General features: G+C 42.9%; 1 protein-coding gene across 23 annotated transcripts in view; it reads left to right on the forward strand.

Annotated features, from left to right (window-relative positions):
* Positions 1-19,979, forward strand: part of IFT140 (intraflagellar transport 140) — a 248,755-nt gene that overhangs the window by 47,421 nt on the left and 181,355 nt on the right. For 21 of the 23 annotated variants that reach the window (XM_065558612.1, XM_065558607.1, XM_065558616.1 and 18 more), the window contains 2 exons: positions 8,904-9,079; positions 19,493-19,584. In XM_065558612.1, coding sequence (XP_065414684.1) covers positions 8,904-9,079; positions 19,493-19,584 — 268 coding nt within the window. Of the gene's footprint in view, positions 1-292; positions 329-6,549; positions 6,653-8,903; positions 9,080-19,492; positions 19,585-19,979 lie in introns of all 23 variants that reach the window. The other 2 variants (XM_065558625.1, XM_065558627.1) reach the window with 2 other exon arrangements.

Here is a 19,979-nt window from a genome sequence, read left to right on the forward strand (position 1 = left end):
TTCTTCAGGACCAGTCCTGTTGGGATTGGAAGTCTTGGGAGCAGGATAAATGTTTGGAAGGGTAGTGGCTGTGATGACGTCAGAAGTGGAAATAGCTGATTCCTAGTAATGTCAGAAAGAGGTATCAAAAGTTATTTTCCTATTTTGCATGAGGGATTTTCCTGTTAGAATAGAGCTGGTAGCCTCAAGCACTGCTGTAAACTCAGTGGTTATTCCATTGAAGGAATATGCTCTACCCCTTTGAGTGGACTTGATTAATCACAGCCTGGTCTATGCCTGTTTTTCTTTTCAGAAAGAAAAGGAGGGTAATCTGTACCATCCAAAAGAGGTCAGAACTAGAGAGAAGCTATTTGTCCTCTTCCTTTCCAAAGATAGAAAATAATTAATACTTTGTGTGGTTGCTAGAACCAGCTAAACCACCAATGTTAAATGATGTCTAAAGCATATTTTCTATAAAAATTATAAATCTTAATATCTCCCTTTTTTTTCTTCTTTCACTTTTCCTTCTATAGCATGATGCATCTATTCAGTCTTTTTTTTTTTTTAGTGTCTGTATTTTCCCTTAGACTAATTTGCTTCATGTGATCTCCCCCATCCCCTCCCCCAAAATCTTTTCTTTAACATCTTTCTTCCCTATTTTCACTTCTAGTGGATTTTTTCCCCTCATCTTTTTCTTTCTCTAGCCCAGTTGCACCCCTTTCTCTAAATCTCCTGCCTCCTGGCCCAGGACCAGAAAAGATCCTCCTTATACAGCTGAAGGGTGTTTTGAAGGGTGGGCTGGTGACCAGTAAATATGAGTGCTGCCCTCCAAAAGCAGATTAACTAAATCCCCAGAGTTGTCAGTTAATTTATGCTAATCTCCCAATAGAGTCGTGGTTCTGTCTGCAAGGCTGCATCTACGCTGGCAAAAATGGGACTCCTAATTCAACACTGGTTCACCACAAGTAGTGGTAGCAATGGTGTAAACTATACTGCAGACAGGACTCAGGCATTTTGACTATCATGTAATTGGATTTGTTGATATAAAATGGCATTATTTAATTCATTTAGATGGATTACTTGAAAATAGCATTGATTAGCAATACTGGGGAGGCAGCATGACCTAGTGGATAGGGCAGTGGACTGGGATTCTGGAGTCCTGGGTTCAATATCTGATACTGCTTTGCTGAGTGATCTTGGGCAACTAATTTCCCTCTCTGTGCCTCAGTTTCACTAGCTGTAAAATGGGACTAATGATACTGAGCTCCTTTGTAAAGTGTTTTTGAGATCTCTCGATGTCTGTTTTATTAATTATTTATTATCTGAATAGGCAACGCCACAGTGAATTCTAGGAAAGTGAAACAGTAAATGACACTGACAGCAGTTCCTTAATAGATCAAATGGTGACATCCTTTTAGTGAAGAAGAAACATCTTTGAACAGTGATGTGTTTTAAATTCCATTTGCAGGGGAGTTTAGCTTTGCACTGAGTATTGTCTTTAGAGCAACCATTACAATGATACACCGCTTCACCTAGTGACAAACTCCTCATTGTGCAAGTGTGTGTGTTTTCTCACATTTTCCCTTTGTTTCTTTGATATGCTATCTAAGCTCCAAATTAGGGGACAAATTCTGCTTGCCCGACTCATTTAAATAGTTTGTTTCAGGAATATACATGTGCCATTCTAGGTAGTGGTCTTTTATTGTTTCCATTACACCTCTACCCCGATATAACGCGAGCCGATATAACATGAATTCGGATATAACGCGGTAAAGCAGCGCTCCGGGGGGGCAGGACTGCGCACTCTGGTGGATCAAAGCAAGTTCGATATAACGCGGTTTCACCTATAATGCGCTAAGATTTTTTTTGGCTTCCGAGGACAGCGTTATATAGGGGTAGAAGTGTGTAAGTTAGTGTGTTGATAATTATTGAAGTCTAGCTTTAAATCCTATCTAGGCTGACAGCAAACAGCGTCTCAGACCAAGAGCTATCTTTTCAAAAAAGAAGAAATTAAAATAATTTGGCCACTTTGGGTATATTTATGCTGTAATCATGGGGTGTGACTGCATCTTGATGATAGACATACCTGCTCTAGCTTTAATCTAGCCACAGCTTCACTGCTCTGGTACCCAAAATAGCTAGATTAAAACTAAGTTTAGGTATGTCTATACCAGCTGCAGTTACATCCCACAATTTCAGTGTAGACATATCCTTTAAGAGATATGTTTCTTCTTTGAGTGCTGTCCCTGTGGGTGCTCCACTTCAGGTGTTGGTGTGTCCCGGCGCTGTTGATCAGAGATCTTCAGTAGCAGTGCCTGGTCGGGGCGCGTGTGTGCAATAGTTGTCTCATAGCACCATTGGCGCCTCACGTCGCGCGCATACGACCCAACCCCTTCAGTTCCTTCTCAACCATCCTCAGCCTGAGACTGAGCTCTGTAGCGGTGTTGAAGAAAACCTAGAAAAGAAGTAGATAACATTAGATTGTTTAGGTAAGCCTCAGTTTGTCGTAATTAGTTGGTTCACTTAGTGTTAAGTTTCAGTTAATCTTAGTTAGACAGTTCATTCCTCAAAAAAAAAATTAAAAAAAATCCTCCATTCTGCCCCTCCCAAATTAGCACTACGAGGGCTGTTAAAAATATGCCTGGCTCCTCAGGTTTTTAAAGATGCACTTCGTACAAGGAATCAATACCTATTTCGGATGGGCACTCACTATGCATTCACTGCTTAGGTGAGTCGCACATATCACAAAAGTTCGCTTACAGCAGTATTCTCAAAACTTGAGTGAGGAGAGACAGATCTTCGACTTGAATTTCTCCATTAAAATGAGTTTCTTACGCCTACTTGAGACCCCAGATAACCCTCGACAAGGGACTCTCAGGGCATATCCTCTGTGGACAGAGCTAGTACCCTTTCCTCCACAAAACTGAGAAAATGGCCACATCCTCCCCAAACAGAGAACCATTTAAAAAAAAACGGTCTCTGGTGAGATCTCTACTCTCGGTGCCAACCTCAGGCAGTGTGAGTATCTTTGAGGCACCAGGCGCTTCCGGCACCCTCCGTACCGGGACTTCTGCCAGCAGGGGAAAGGACTCGAGTGGTAGGCACAAACCAGCCTCCTCCTCCACGGCACCAACTATTCCTATGAAGGACACAGTACCACAACCTTTGCCATTGGCGATGCCCCCTCTGCCCGCACCGACTTCATCAGAACCGTCAACAGAGAATTCAAGGATGGCACCATTGGCACTGACTAAGGCCACATACAAATGAACAGCACCGACCAAGCAACCACCGAATGTGTCAGCACAGAAAGACACGACATCGAAAACAGCAGCACCACATCCTCTTACACAGAAAGTAGACATTGGAAGTAGTGTCTACCCCCAGATCTCCGCTGTTCGGCACCGACGACTCGCGAGTACCAACAGCACTGGACCAGCCGGAATCCCCCACTGCTCCACCATTTTCAAGCGAATATGAGGATGACCTTGAAGAGGCAGTCTTCTCATCAGATCACTCCTCATCATCAGGCACCAGACCACCAATGTCCCACAAGATCAAGAGAACAGTTTACCAGGGACATGCATCCTTGGCTCACAAATACCTGGACTATCGCCCTCTTTCACACCCTAGGGTTACAAATAAAGTAACAGAAATCTACTCTAACCCCAGTACAACAATTGGACTTCATTGGAGCACATGTGGACTCAATAGAGGCCGAAGCATCACTACCAATGACCAGATTCTCAGCACTGACCACTCTCATATCAGTGGTCACAAACAGCCCATGGGTATCAGCATGTACCGGCCTACAACTATTGGGACATATGGCGGCCACTACCTTTGTAGTAAAACATGCTTGACTACATATGTGCTGCCTACAGGGATGGCTGAGCTCGGTATCCATACCATGAAAGCACAGCCTGAACAAAAGCTTAACACTAATATCAAAAGTCCAACACTTCTTAAAATGGTGGACAAGTCCAAGAAATGTATGCTCAGGGATCCCATTTCAGCAGGATCCACCATCCATACTGATCACAATGGATGCCTCACTGATCAGCTGGGGTGCTCCCTTGAAACAACATACAATGTGAGGGAAGTGGTCGCCCACAGAGACACATTTACACATCAACCTGCTCGAATTACGTGTGGTTTGCAACACGTGTATCCATTTCCTCCCAATAATAAGGAACAAAACAATAAGAATCATGATGGACAACATGGCATATATGTTCTACATAAACTGACAGGGTGGAGCACGATCTCACTCCCTAGGCACAGAAGCCATAAAACTATGGAACTGGTGCATAAAGCACAAAATCACCATTACAGCATCATACCTCCCAGGCTGACAGAACATGATGGTGGATACATTAAGCAGACAGTTTCCCCAAGAACACAAGTGGGAACTGAACGACAACATCACAACACATATTCCACATGTGGGGGTTCCCACACTTGGACTTTTGCGACCGAATGAAACAACAAATGTCCAAGGTTTTGCTCACGAGCAGGACTGGGAACATGATCCCTAGGGTATGCCTTTCTTATCAGATGGAACACACCTCTCCTGTATGCATTCCCACCGATACCGTTAATCTCCAGAGTAATACACAAGATACGAACGGACAGAGCCAAGGTCATACTTATAGTCTTGACATGGCCCAGAAAGACATGGTTCCCATACCTGAGACTCATGGTGATCTGCACACTATACACGCTCCCTCGGCGATGGGATCCTCTCTCACAAGACGAAGGTCAAGTCCTGCATCTGGACCAGGAGAAACTTTCACTTGAAGGCGTGTCTCCTCCCTGACTCCAACATGCCGAATTAACCTGCTCCGCACAGGTTAAACAGATATTACTAAACAGCAGAAAGACATCCACTCGTACCACTTACCTCCAGAAATGGAAGAGGTTCTCCCTGTGGTGCCAAAACAAACACATAACCATGCTTACAGCACCAATTCATTTGATCTTTGAGTGCATAGTAGAATTTAAAAAAATCAAGACTGTCCACAAGTTCAGTTAAAGTAAACCTCGCAGCCATAACTGCTTTCCATCATAAGACTGATGGTGTCTCAGTATTCACACACCTGATCACAAAGTGTTTCCTCACAGGTATACAGAACATGTACCCAGAAATAGGCAACCCCACACCGGCATGGGATCTAAACCTGGTCCTCAGAGGCCTTATCAAAGCACCATTTGAACCACTTGCTACTTGTTCCCTACTGCACCTATCAATGAAGGTAGCATTCCTGGTCACGATTACATCCATGCAAAGAGTAAGTGAAATAGGGCCTCTTGTGGCCCACCTTCCACACACCATATTCTTCAAAGACGGTGACTCTTCGACCACACCCAAAATTTGTCCCTAAGATAACATCCTTTCATTTCAACCAACCAATTCACTTACCTATGTTTTACCCTAAACCACACAGGACTACACAAGAGACAGTCCTCCACGCTCTAGACGTTAGACATGCTTTAGCATTCTACCTAGATAGAACAAAACCATTCCGAAAATCACCAAGACTTTTCGTCTCCACGACTGGATGATCAAAGGGATCTGCAATATCAAAACAAAGACTTTCAAAATGGATCTCCAATTGCATCCATCTATGCTATCAACAAAAAATAGAACTCCCGACAGGGATCAGAGCCCATTTGATGAGATAAGTATTGACCTCAACTGCCTTTTTGAATAACGTACCAATCACAGAAATATTTTGAGCCGCCACTTGGACTTCACAACACACATTCATGAATCACTATGCAGTAAGGCAAAGCTCAGGCTCAGATGCAATACTAGGCCTAACAGCGCTAACTTCAACTATGCATACAACTCCGAAGCCCATCCATCCTCAGTAGGGCACTACTCCACAATCACCTGAAGTGGAGCACCCATAGGGACAGCACTTGAAGAACCTCAGATACTGTACAAGATGTACCCTCTCTTCTTCGAGATGTGTGTCCCTGTAGGTGCTCTACTACCCACCCTCCTCCCCTCTACTTTGGAGTTCGTATTAAAGGCTCCATGGTAGAGAAAGAACTGACAGGGTTGAGCTGTGCGCATGCTAGATGAGGTGCCACCAGCCCTGTAACACAGCTACTGTGCACGTGTGCCCCGACCAGGCACTACTATCAAAAATCTCGGATCAGGTGTCAATGTGTCCTGGCGCTGTTGAAATGGAGCACCCACAGGGACGCACATCTCGAAGAACCTCAGTTACTGCATAAGGTGAGTAATCCACGCTTTTTTGCATTCATTAATCCATAATAGATCTATTTAAAAAAAAATGCAGTGAGATGTTAGTGTAGACTATGGAGTGCCTTTTGTAATTAAAATAAATGACAAATTAACAATATTTGAAATGTTTATTTCTGTGCTTTTTTACTTGCCTGGATTAGATGTATTACAAACATTTCTAAAGCTCTCATCACCATGGTAAAACAATCTACAAAATTCAGTTATCAGACCTTATATGAGAGAGTTTGTCTAAAGCAAAGATATTTTAACACTTGAAATTTACCAACAATACTCTTTCATAATGTCTTACACAGAATTGTTGTCATGGCTGCATGCTACAGGTGATTGGTGCACTTCTGTAGAAGTCTGACCTGAGATTTCCAAAATGTTTCATATCCAGACTCTGGTCTGTTCAAGGTATCCTGACCTATACTGAATGCACCCTTGTTGTGTATTCTTTGAAGACATCATTAATTTATTTTACTTTTTTGTCTCTTCCAGGCCATTAATAGAGAAAAGAACAATATTCATCCTAATATACCTCCCCTCTGAACACTATCCACTCTCTGCTACCCTTTGTCTTTAGAGTCTAACCCAGTTCCTTTATCCGCTCAATTAGCTGAGCACTTGATAACTTTTTTTTAGAATAGTCTTTTTGTGTGACACTATAGTGAAAAACTTTCTTAAAATTCAATTAAAAAGCTTAACTAACCTTTTCTCTTGTTACTGGAGAGGACCTTGAAACAGTGGATGGTCTTAAGCATATGAAAGTTGATGCTTTGTGTTGCAGTAGCCAAGTGCAACAGAATAAATTAAGTACACAATTCAAGATGAGATCTAAAAACTGACCATTTATTGTCATTAAAGATCCTATGGAACTTTCAACAGAATAATGTCACTAACCCCAGTATCCTGGCCAAATTACAACTGGGATAATTACATGCTGCCTAACTAAATTCCCCTTGCGATTTCAATTTTATACAGTATTCTCCATTTCATGGCTAAAGCCCTGAACCTGAACGAGCTCTGTGCAAACATACTCCATTTAGGTTAATGGGACTTTATGTGCAGGGGTCTGCCTACATGGAACTCCTTTTAGACTCTGATCCTGAACTATCATCTAGTGTTGCTGTGCACTTACAGCTGCCATGTTGAACACTAGAGGTAGTTGCAATGTTCCCTATATATGCCTTCTCGCAGGGGTATTGTGAAGCTTGCTGCTTGTAAAATGGGTTGAGATCCTCCTGTGGAAAGTGGTAGATAAATACAAAATATTATGGTGGGGTGGTAGTGAAGCCATAATAAAGGTTGCATTAAAGAACGGTATTTAACAAGAGAGGAGAAAGAGAATATTCACTAAGTGTTTGTTTCAGTTTTTTTCTGGAATAAAACTATGAGTGTAGCAGGGCTTTTAATTTTCTGTGCAGTTGCAATTTGGAGGGTGTAGTGTATTTAAAAATAAAACAAAATGGAAATAAAGACAAATGGCTTTTGTAATTGGGTCTCTAGTGTCTTACTATTTTTTTTTAAGAACTCCTTTGCAAAGAGCACACATGAGATTTTACACTAAACTTATGTATATCAGTAGTTTACATAAAAACCTCTTTTATAGTTTTACTATTTTAGAATTTTTGGGAAAATGTTTATTAGTTAATTATTGACTTGATCTGCCCCAATATGAAAGTGCTACATTAATGATATGATAGTGTTTGCTAGGCAGTGATCTGTGTCTATACATGGGAGCAGATTTGTCAGATTCCAATGTCTCATTTAATATTTCGGTATTAACTTCAGCACTGCCATTCTGAAAGCACTGCCTTAACTAATGGGAACTTTCTTTTCTAGGTAGTGTCATATGAGTTTCACACATGACAGCAGATTAAACAAGTTGTCAGGGCCTCATTTAATCTAAGGTTGACATTTCTCCATAGTTGAATGTTTGCTGCAGCTGCTGTTATTCGCTGTCATTATTTTCTGTAAGGCACTGTATTTGCTTTTCATTTTTCATTTCCAATTTACATTGCTTCTTTAAAAACTAAGGAAAGTCACATTGGAAAAAACTGTTTTAATGTAAGTTAGATTGCTCTGTTCTAATTTAATAACATTGTCCTCCTACAAATACACAGTTATGGTCAACAACCAAACTTTTTCTCTAACTACACCAATATAAAATATTTACCTTTTTACTATTGTCTTTTCACAACACATTGCTAACATCCAAGGTTTCAGAAACTATCCTGCATCTCTAACTGGGACCATACAGACAAGAAGGACACACATATTAAAGGTAGATGTCCTCCTTTTAAGATAAGCTCTTAGTTTTGGATTTCTTTGAAGAAAAGAGAACAACTTTTTACATGTGTCCTTCTTGTATAAACTACTATACTATTTTAACTCCAACAGTGTATGAGAAGAGAAATAAAAATGTGGTTGTTGACCTTAACTGAGTATTTGCTAGCTTTTCAGCATTTGAGGAATATGTTGTTATTAAAGTAGAACAGAATAACCTTAACCGAGATTAAGCAAGGCTTTTTTTCTGTGTAGCCTTGCCTCTGAATAACTTCTGTTTGTGGGTTTGTCAGACCATTAATATTATTGATCATTAATTTTTGTGGTTTACACGTGTCTTGGAACAGAACAGTATGTAACTGGCTTATGTTTACTGCAGGGTCTGTGCATTACGTGAATGAAAAAGGAAAGACAAGCCATGCATTGAGCACAGACAGTTCAATCCGAAAGCTCCTGATCATGGAGAAGAGGGATGTTTTGGTGGTAATAACAGAGAACCTCCTGTTGTCCATGTACACAATCACTCTTGAGGGAGAAGCAGAGGAAATTATGAAGGTAGGTGAGGTAGGCTGAGGGATAAAGGGTAGGTGCTGCTGAGGTACAATATCAGTTTCTATAGATGTATAGTTCCACTTTTACTTTTGCCAACTTTCTGTTGTATGACAAATTCATTAAGGCCCACCTTTATTTCTTGGAGAAAACCCCACCCTTTAAGGAAATACATGTTCCACCTGGGGGGATTCTGCGCCTCAAAATGAAAAATTCTGCAAATTTTGTTTGTCAAAATAATGCAATATAATCACACCAGTTTCAGTTGTTTTGGTAATTTATTTAAACTACAATACAGAAAAAAAGTCACTTGGTAACTAATACCCTGCATTCCAGTTATAATCCTGGGTTTTCATTTAAATTATATTACAGAACACCAAATGGCAAAAAAAAAAAAAAAAAAAAAAGTAGAACATCATTTTAAATTACTCAGACTTTCACACATGAAAGTCGTACAATTTTGCTAATCATTGTCCTGGACCTGGCTGGGTACTTTGGAAATGCTTGGTTCTGATTGTCCTGACATTTTATTGACTGCTTGGTGAAGGTTTTATTTGCCTGCAAAGTCTGTTTTTTTTTTTTTAATGGGTAAGTAAAATAAATCCTAAACTGTAATCTAACCCCATTGTGCCACTTAGGCACTTTTTACCTGTGCCAAGCACAGAGATCTTCCTAGCTATTTCCTTATTATCATTTATAAGGCTTTACATCACTTTGGCAATGTAGGGGCCTTAAAAATGTTTACAGATTTTATGCTCCTGGGGGAATTGATTGAGAATGGGAACAGCTAACCTAACCATAGGAACATTAACAATGTTACTATGCAGGCAGGCTGCTACATTTGTGCCTCAGGGAATGAGATAAATTAACCATCAACAGCTACATTAACAAAATACGGTTTTGTTTTACAAAAGTTATTTTCTTTAATTTAAAAACAAATTTTCATTAACATACTAATATTTAATTGTTTTTTAGATTCTCAAGAAGTTACAGACATGTTACTAGGCAGGCAGGCAGGCTGCTACATTTCTGCCTCGGGGACAAAGCCTTCCTCGTGCATAATAAAAAGACCTACCCCCCTCCACGTCTGGTGAGCCGCAGTAGCAATCGAGAGAGACTGAGTCTCTCTCGCTTGTTGGCCCCCTGATGGTGATCAGCATCTCTCTGGCAGGCACGCACATCTAGCCCTCTTCCCCCCGCTATAACGTGCAATTGTAGCCAAGGCCCTAGTCTAGTCCCCTGTACTCATGTCTCTGAGGCTGCTTCAGGCATGCTGGAACAGACATGTTGCCTGGGCTGCTGGGGAAGAGGCGTGTGTCCCCCCCCGCATGTTTCTTTTGCATTTTTCTGTACGGGTGGCACAGAAATATGCAGACCATATGAATTCTGCACCCCCGCAGGGACGCAGAATTCTGTCAGGAGTACAAGGCGGAGCCAAGAATTGTGGTGGTTATTTCAAAAGCATGGGTTTTCTCTTGCATCCCTGGTTTCTCTGTTCTAACCTTTTCTCTTGGGGCCCTGCTCACTCCTGTCCCTTCTCAAGTCCACAAATATCTCAGAGACCTTTATGCTGGTAAAACACCCAGTGCCATTTATTTACAGTGTTGGTTCCCACCACCCTTGTACACTGTTCAGCCTTACACCTACAGTCTTAGGGAGCCCTCAGTTCCTGAGGCAAGCAGGCAAGAGTGATCTTTCTCTGTCTGCTTCCTCGCTCTGCCTTTTTGTATATTCTGTCTGACATTAGCCTTCTAGCTCTTCTCCACCCATCAGTTAGGCACAGCTCTTCTTAACGAGGTTTATTCTGCAGTAATTAATTGGAGCTGCAGTGACCAGAGTGCTGGCTCAAGGGCTGTTGCCCAGCACTCTGTCACACCTTCCTTTTCTTCATTTTTGCCCCTACCCTAACCCATTCACCCCCATTTGCCCACTCATCTCTACTTTCTTGTCTCCTGTCCACTATCTGTCTACACAGACACTGAACATATCCTCCCTCTTTCTGTAGGTCATAGATATGTGTATACACTTTGTGATGCAACAGCCAACAAACACTTTTTAAAAATCCTAGTTTTTCTGCTAGAATGTTGTCAGGATAAACAAATGGCTTCAACTGTTCCCATTACTTTAATTTTTAGTGCCATTGGAACAAGGGTCTGATGGAGAAAAAGATGGTGGTGGTATTCTTAAAATATCCACAATCCCAGCATTATTGGTTGCCTCTATTAAAAATTAGTGCCATATATACTCAATCATAAGACAGTTCCTTTATAAGCCACCCCCCCACCCCCCAAGATGGATAAGTTAAAAATGGTAAATTTTTATAACCCGTTCATAAGCCGTTCATATAATTCAGGGGTCAGCAAACTTTGGCTCCCGGGCCATCAGGATAAGCCGTTAGTGGGCCGAGATGGTTTGTTTACCTCGAGGGTCCACAGGCACGGAGGTAAACCTAAGTAAACAAAGTGTCCAGGCACGCCAGCTGCTTACCCTGACAGACCAGGATAGCAAATGGTGGGGAAATTTTTTGTGGGGGAGAAGCTGGGAGTCAGGGGAGTAACCCCTACATGACCCCACCCTTAGCCCAGGACCCCCAAACTCTCCCCTTCCTATCCCTTCCCACCTTATCTGAGGAGGGCCAGGGGAGGATGTCTCTGACCTGGCTGGAGCTGCTCCGGCAGGCTGGGCAGCACGGCCGCAGCCTGCTCCGGCGGGCCAGACTGGGTGGCGTGGCCGCAGCATGTCCCAGTGGGCTGGGCCTGGCGGCACGGCCTCAGCATGCTCCAGTGGGCCGGGCGGCATGGCCACAGCCAGCTCTGGGGGATGGGGCCGAGCAGCATGGCTGCAGCCTGCCAGCTTCGGAGCTGCAACTGCTTCAGAGGCTGGGGGGAGAGCAGTGTGGCCAGAAGCGGAGAGACTCTGGCCCCACCTCTTCCCTTCTGTCTCTGCTGGCTGTGCTGCCTCTCCTTGCTCCCTCGGTTGGGGGGAGGGGCTGTGTCCCACCTCTCCTTCTCTATACCTGTTCTTAAGCCGACCCCCTTCTCTGGTGCTTCCCTTTTTTTACTAATAAAATTCGGCTTATGAACACGTATATACGGTAGTTAAGGATGGTGACGGTTATATTGTCACCATTAGTCACTAGCATTATCATTCCATTAAGAATGGGTGCAGTACATACCTTTCTTAGAGCTCCTGTTTCTGTCTTCAGATTCAGGATGATGTTTTTTTGCTCTTGTTACAACCACAAAGGCTAGAAATGTAAAAATAATAAAAATAAAATTAATCTAAAATTCTGCAGAAATGGATGGAGCTACTCATGAAGGGTTGCATAGGGTTCCACTTAAGAATGGCTTTATCCAACCCTGACATTCAGCCTGGCTACATGTTTAAAAATACAGTGATATTGATGTTGCAGTTCCTTTTACCTGGGCTCGGAAGTGTCCATGGTGGTCGTTGCAGTGGAGGTGGGATCACCCCCAAGTATCGCATCCAGCTCTTTGTAGAATTTGCAGGTCACGGGGGCAGCACCGGAATGGCCGTTTGCCTCGTGGGCTTTGCAGTTGGCATTCCGCAGCTCCTTTACTTTAACCCAACACTGCACCGCATCCCGGTCATGGCTCCTGTCCATCATAGCCCTTGATATGTGCCCAAAGGTATCGTAATTCCTATGGCTGGAGCGCAGCTGGGACTGCACAGCTTCCTCCCCCAAAACACTGATGAGGTCCAGCACCTCGCCATTGCTCCATACTGGGGATCGCCTGGCGCGTGGAGGCATGGCCACCTGGAAAGATGCGCTGAGAGCACTCCACGCCTGGCTGAGCAAAAAGGAAGGGGATTTTCAAAATTCCCAGGGAATTTAAAGGGCGGGTCTGATGCTTGGTCACCTGAGGACAGGGCAGCAGAGTACAAAAGTGAGGACCAGAGTGGCTAGAACAGGCATTGTGGGACACTTCCGGAGGCCAATCAGAGCGCATTAGGTGTCCACACTGGCGCTGCGGCGCTCCAGCAAGAGCGCAACAAACATTATTCCCCTCGGGGAGGTGGAGTACCAGGAGCGCTCCAGCCGCGGAGTCAGAGCGATCTACGTGCCTTGCCAGTGTGGATGGTGAGTGAGGTAGAGTGCACGTGGTGGCTTTATTGCGCTATAACGTGCAAGTGTAGCCAAGGCCCTAGTCTAGTCCCCTGTACTCATGGCAGTACTAAATATTATCTAGACCATTCCTGACAGGTGTTTGTCTAACCTGCTCTTAAAGATCTCCAATGATGGAGATTCCACAACCTCCCTAGGCAATTTATTCCAGTGCTTAACCATCCTGACAGCTAGAAATTTTTTCCTACTGTCTAACCTAAACCTCCCTTGCTGCAATTTTAGCCCATTGCTTCTTGTCTTATCTTCAGAGGTTAAGAAGAACAATTTTTCTCTCTCCTCCTTGTAACAACCTTTTATGTACTTGAAAACTGTTATCTTGTCCCCTTCAGTCTTCTCTTTTCCAGACTAAACAAACCCAAATTTTTCAATCTTCCCTCATAGGTCATGTTTTCTAGACCTTTAATCATTTTTGTTGCTCTTCTCTGGATTTGTCCACATCTTTCCTGAAATGTGACGCCCAGAACTGGACACAGTACTCCAGTTGAGGCCTAATCAGCGCAGAGTAGAGTGGAAGAATTACTTCTCGTGTCATGCTTACAACACTCCTGCTAATACATCCCAGAATGATGTTAGCTTTTTTTACAACAGTGTTACACTGTTGACTCATATTTAGCTTGTTATCCACTATGACCCCCAGATCCCTTTCCGCAGTACTCCTTCCTAGGCAGTCATTTCCCATATTGTATGTGTGCAACTGATTGTTCCTTCCTAAATGGAGTACTTTGCATTTGGTCCTTGTTGAATTTCATCCTATTTATTTCAGACCATTTCTCCAGTTTGTCCAGATCATTTTGAATTTTAATCCTATCCTTCAAAGCACTTGCAACCCCTCCAGCTTGGTATCATGTGCAGACTTTATAAGTGTACTCTCTGTGCCATTATCTAAATCATTGATGAAGATATTGAACAGAACTGGACTCAGAATTGATCCCTGCAGGTCCCCACTCATTATGCCCTTCCAGCATGACTGTGAACCACTGATAACTACTCTCTGGAAACGGTTTTCCAACCAGTTATGCACCCACCTTGTAGTAGCGCTATCTAGATTGCATTTCCCTAGTTTGTTTATGAGATGGTCATGTGAGACAGTATCAAAAGCTTTACTAAAGTCAAGATATACCACGTCTACCACTTCCCACCCCCCCATCCACAAGGCTTGTTACTAGGGTGACCAGATGTCCTGATTTGATAGGGACAGTCCCGATTTTTGGGTCTTTTTTTTTATGTAGGCTCCTATAACCCCCACCCCCGTCCCGATTTTTCACATTTGCTGTCTGGTCATCCTTCTTGTTACCCTGCCAATGAAAGCTATCAGGTTGGTTTGACACAATTTGTTCTTGACAAATCCATGCTGACTGTTACCTATCACCTCATTATCTTCTAGATGTTTGCAAATTGATTGCTTAATTATTTGCTCCATTATCTTTCCGGGTACAGAAGTTAAGATGACTGTTTTGTAATTCCCCGGGTTGTCCTTGTTTCCCTTTTTATAGATCGGCACTATATTTTCCCTTTTCTAGTCATCTGGAATCTCTCCCGTTTTCCATGACCTTTTTTTTTTTTTTAAAGATAATCGCTAATGGCTCAGATATCTCCTCTGTCAGCTCCTTGAGTTTTCTAGGATGCATTTCATCAGGCCCTGGTGACTTGAAGACAACTAACTTGTCTAAGTAATTTTTAACTTGTTCTTTCCCTATTTTAGCCTCTGATCCTCCTCATTTTCACTGACATTCACTATGTTAGATGTCCAGTCACCACAAATCTTCTTGGTGAAAACCGAAACACAGAAGTCATTAGCACCTCTGCCATTTCCACATTTTCTGTTATTGTTTCCCCACCCTGTCATTGAGTAATGGTTCTACCCTGTCCTTGGTCTTCCTCTTGTTTCTAACGTAACAAGAAAACATTCTACAAATACACTTTATGTCTCTAGCTAGTTTGATCTTGTTTTGTGCCTTGGCTTTTCTAATTTTGTCCATTTACCGGACAGTCTCTACGCAAAAGAATAAATGGACACAAATCTGACATTAGGAATCATAACATTCAAAAACCAGTGGGAGAACACTTAAACCTCTCTAACCACTCAGTGACAGACTTGAAGGTGGCAATTTTGCAACAAAACAACTTCAAAAACAGACTCCAAAGAGAGACTGCTGAATTTGAATTAATATGCAAATTAGATACAATTAACTTAGGTTTGAACAGAGACTGGGAATGGTTGGATCATTACACCAATTGAATCTATTTCCCCATGTTAAAATATCCTCACACCTTCTATGGGTCATCTCGATTATCACTTCAAAGGTTTTTTTTCTCTCTCCTGCTGATGATCGCTCATCTCAATTGATTGGCCTCTTACAGTTGGTATGGCTACTCCCACCTTTTCATGTTCTCTGTATGTATAAATATCTTCATTCTATGCATCTGATGAAGTGGGTTTTAGCACACGAAAGCTTATGCTCTAATAAATTTGTTAGTCTCTAAGGTGCCACAAGTACTCCTGTTCTTTTTGCGGATACAGACTAACACGGCTGCTACTCTGAAATCTGTCTTTAAAAACACTGTTTTGCAAAGGTTTGATTATCCCTGAAACATGTAGTTAAATTTAGGAATCTTAAGAGGGATATTGGTATGAGTCATGGGGAATATGTGAACAGAATGAAAGATTTGTTGGGAAAATGGGTGAGGGGTAAAGGTGTTACAAGTTTTGAGGGAATGTTTGATCTCAAGGCTCAAGAGCATTTCCTAGGCATATGTAAGACTGATGTAAAGCAGTGTCTATGGGACAAAGATGTAAAGTCTGTGGATGAGATGGAGTCTCTTGCTGATGCCTTCGAACAGACCCAAGCATCTATTGAAAACAACCCACTGAAAGAGGTCTTTGAAGCTGGTGGGAAGGGAGATCCCATTTTATCCCTAGCAAGAGGGAGGGTAGCTGGGCGACTGGGTACTCACCTCCCCAAAACCATTCATCTAACTCTCATCCAAATCTCTTGTAAAAGCAGAAGAGCCCAAAAGGTGCTATCAATGTAATTCCGCTGATGGCCTGAGGAATAAATGCCTTGTGTTAGGAGGAAGCAGGCAACCAATAGCTCATGTTAGTTCTGCTGTCCTCAACACAGAAACCCCCCAGGCAATCAAAATCTATCATATTGGTTTTGTGAGATTAGCCTCTGCAGAACCAGACATTGAGCATGTTACGGTTGTCCAAATTAATGGTGGGGAATGCTTGGGGCAGAGGGATATAGGGGCTCAGATCTCTCTGGTTAAGCAGAGTGTGGTTCCAATGGCCAGTATGTTACGTAGCCAAATGGCAGAGATTGTGGGGGTGGGCAAAAGCAGATTCCTCGTACCACCAGCCAAAATCCATGTGATTTTGGGAAGGTTTGGAAAATGTTTTGACGGTGAGGGTAATGGAACACCTCCTAGTTGACCTGCTTCTTGGTAACGATTTTTTCCGTGTAGCTCAGGTTCAAGTATTTGCTTGCAGCAGGAGGGAGTTTTATGCTGGGACCCCCGAGGGAAATGGTAAGGTCTCAGGAACTGCTGAGAGAATGGGAGAGAGTCTCCTTGATTCTTCTGCAGCAGGGGGAAGCCACATGCTTCCAGTTGGGAGGGTGGTTGAGACCAACTACTGCACTGCAGCTGGAGGCAACACAGTCTCAGGAAGGGAGTGGGGTGTAATGCCTGCCAGGGAGAGAATTGTCCAGGTTGTTAGCTGCCAGCAAGTTGCAGCTGAACCAGAGAAAAACCTCGCTCTAGGGAGCATAGGGAAATGTATCCCAGAGGAGAGCCCAGAGAAGCAGAAGGGAATCTCAGAAACCACTGAGGTGGATGAGTATTCCAGTGACTCTGTCACATGGGGAAGCAGTGTGCTTCCAAATCTGGGAGGGGCTGAGACTAACTCCTTTCCAGTAGAAGGCAACATGCCCTCAGGAGCAGGGGCAGGAGAGGAGTTGTCAGTGATTAAGGAAACTGTCCCAGTTGTTAGCTGGCAGAGTTTTACAGCTGAACAAGGGACTGGCACCTTCCTAAGGAGCACAGAGAAATGGGTTTTAAAAGGGGGCCCAAGGAAGGAAACTGGGAAAGGAATAGTGGGAGGACAGGAATGTCTCTGCACTGGTCACGAAGGAGAGGATGCCCGGGACCGGATGGCTGAGTCAGCATCTTTGCACTCAGCCTGTGACTCATGTTTTGAGAAAGAACTGTGTAACTGACCTTCTGGAGGCGAGCAGTCACACAGCTGACTTCTCGGGGACAGAGAAAGATGTGGTGGAGGGTACTTCAATCAAGGTCCCAGTTTTTCAGGATGCTATTTCTGATAAGTTTTTGAAAAGTAACTGTCTCTTTACATCAAGTTGCAGCTCCAACACCTGTGATAACAGGAGAGTTCAAATAAGAAAATTGCCAGGTGATGGTTTGTGAGAATGCAAATGACCCAACGGGCAGAGAGGGGGGTATTTTCCCCCAGGCTGGTGAGAGACAGAGAGCAGTTATGGGAAAGCTGCTGGGGAAAGGTGCATCTGATCAAAGGGTAAACGCACCTCGCCCAGAGAGTACAGAGCACAGCCCTCTAGGGGCGCAGAGAATGACTCAGTGCTGGAAGGGGGAAACACAGTAACCCCAAAAAGGGAGCTGGATTTTTTTGTATATGTACAGTCCTGGGGTTGGGAGACAGCTCCCCGAAGGGCCAGTCAATATGCAGAATCCCCCTAAACTCCTATCTTGCCAGACCCTGAGGTACCCAAATTCCAGAAACATAGTTAAAATAGGAACCCAGGCAGAGGGGAACACTGGAAGGATAGAAAAGCCAGTGACTGATTACATGGGAGAGAGTCAAAGGACACCATGGGTAATGAACAAACCAACCTCAAACCAGACTATCTGAACAGAGAGCGTGGTATCATAAAGATACTTGTAAATGCACATCTATGATAATTTTGGTATTAAGGTAAAGTTTTGGGGATAAGAATTTTGACACTGATGTTAAACCTTATGGTAACGCTACTTCTCAGTTAATACATGTAAACAGATTTAAAGCTTATCACAGCAGAGAAACCATAACAAACCTGGTTTGCTGTGTGTGTGAAAGGGGAAACTGAGGCACACTGACTCATGGCCTTGATGGCTGGATGCCAAGAGAAGTATAACACAAACTGCCTTTGAGATAGTCAGTGGTATATTCCTGAGGTACAGTGCTGGGAGCTGGGTGGATTTGGCTCTGGTGCCTTTTTCTGTGTGATTCATGAATGGCTCTGGGAGCATTCATGCAATCTAGCTGGGTGTGGGGTCTCAACATGTGGTTGTGCTGAGTGATAGCACCTGGAGGGGTTGCTGCTGTTCACTAGCAAGGCATTGTGAGAGACATCCCAAGCTGGAGAGAGTTCAGGGGGCACAGCGGTCCCACGGTCTCGGGCTGCACCCTGGGGGAATGCTGTCACAATAATAGTAGACAACCCTTTGTTTTCTATATTACACCATTAATTCTGCAGCAGTTATGGCAGAATTGTGACATAACTGCTCTGAATATTACAAAACTAGAACCATTAAAAATGTATGCTAATCTGTTTTAGTAAGGCTTGTGGTGGGAGAGCCCAAAACTAATACTATCTGTTCTTACTCAATAAGAGATGATTTTGGGGTCTTTGTCGCAAATGATTCTGTATCATGAATATCTGTAGCATGTACTGTTTATCACAGCACACTTGGCCGTTTAGCAAGCCTGGTCTTATGCAGAAATAAATGCTCTTGGAGAAATAACCTTGTTTTTTGTATCCTACGTCACAACCACAGTCATGACCCCAAAGTTGCTATTCAATGGAAACTAATGCACATTGTTGCAGTGGATTGAACCATTAGAGACTATTGCTTTTAAAAAGCTATTTTTAATTTTTTTTTAGCAAGATTCAGAAAAGGGATTGGACATTTATTTCTATAACTAGAATATATAATAGTTAATCCTAACAAATTTTGGAATAGATATTCAATCTTGTGCTTTAGAATTTAAACCACCCTTTAACTGTTAGGGATTCGGAGGAGATCTACTTCTGCCTAATGCAAGGTTTCTTTCATCTTTCTCTGAAGCATCTGGTGCTGGCCACTGTTGGAGACACGATACTGGACTTGATGGTCTATGGCCATGGTCCAGTATGGTAATTCCTGTGTTCCTGCTTTGCAACCCAGGTATGCAGTGCTGACACCTGCTGTTTTTTCAATTATGTCCCTTCTAACTGATGTGTTGTGTTTTTTTTGTTTTTGTTTTTTGTTAACAGGTGAAGTTGAGTGGAAAGATAGGTCATTCTGCAGACATTATTTTAATCGACCGTAGCCTCCTTGTTACAGCAATAGGTGAAACAGTCCTCAGGTAAGAATTTGACTTGAGACACAAGAGACTTGCCAGCTGGAAGAATCTTGTTCAGCGGTGGACCAAAGATTCAGTTAACTCTAGAGTGCCTTTGTTTTCATATTATTAATCTAAAATAGAAAATTAATATTTTTTGTTTGTTACTCATTGTTTCTTATTCTTCAAAATGAGTTGAAGCCTGTCTAATATTGTTGAATCCCTAAAAGTTTTCACATGCTTTCCTTTCTCCCATGGAATCCATATTTTATCTTCTGATATCATCTGACCTCTTTCCTCTTAAACTCCAGGCTTCACTTTGCCTTTGTCTGTTTCTTTCTCTGGAAAAGTAGAGTCCTTTGATTTTGTGCAGGGAGAGGATGACCACTTCGTTGTTCTTCCCAACTTGTTGGCTGATT

The sequence above is a fragment of the Chrysemys picta genome, chromosome 10 (genome assembly GCF_011386835.1).
Source record: "Chrysemys picta bellii isolate R12L10 chromosome 10, ASM1138683v2, whole genome shotgun sequence".
In the NCBI taxonomy this organism is placed as follows: Eukaryota; Metazoa; Chordata; order Testudines; family Emydidae; genus Chrysemys; species Chrysemys picta.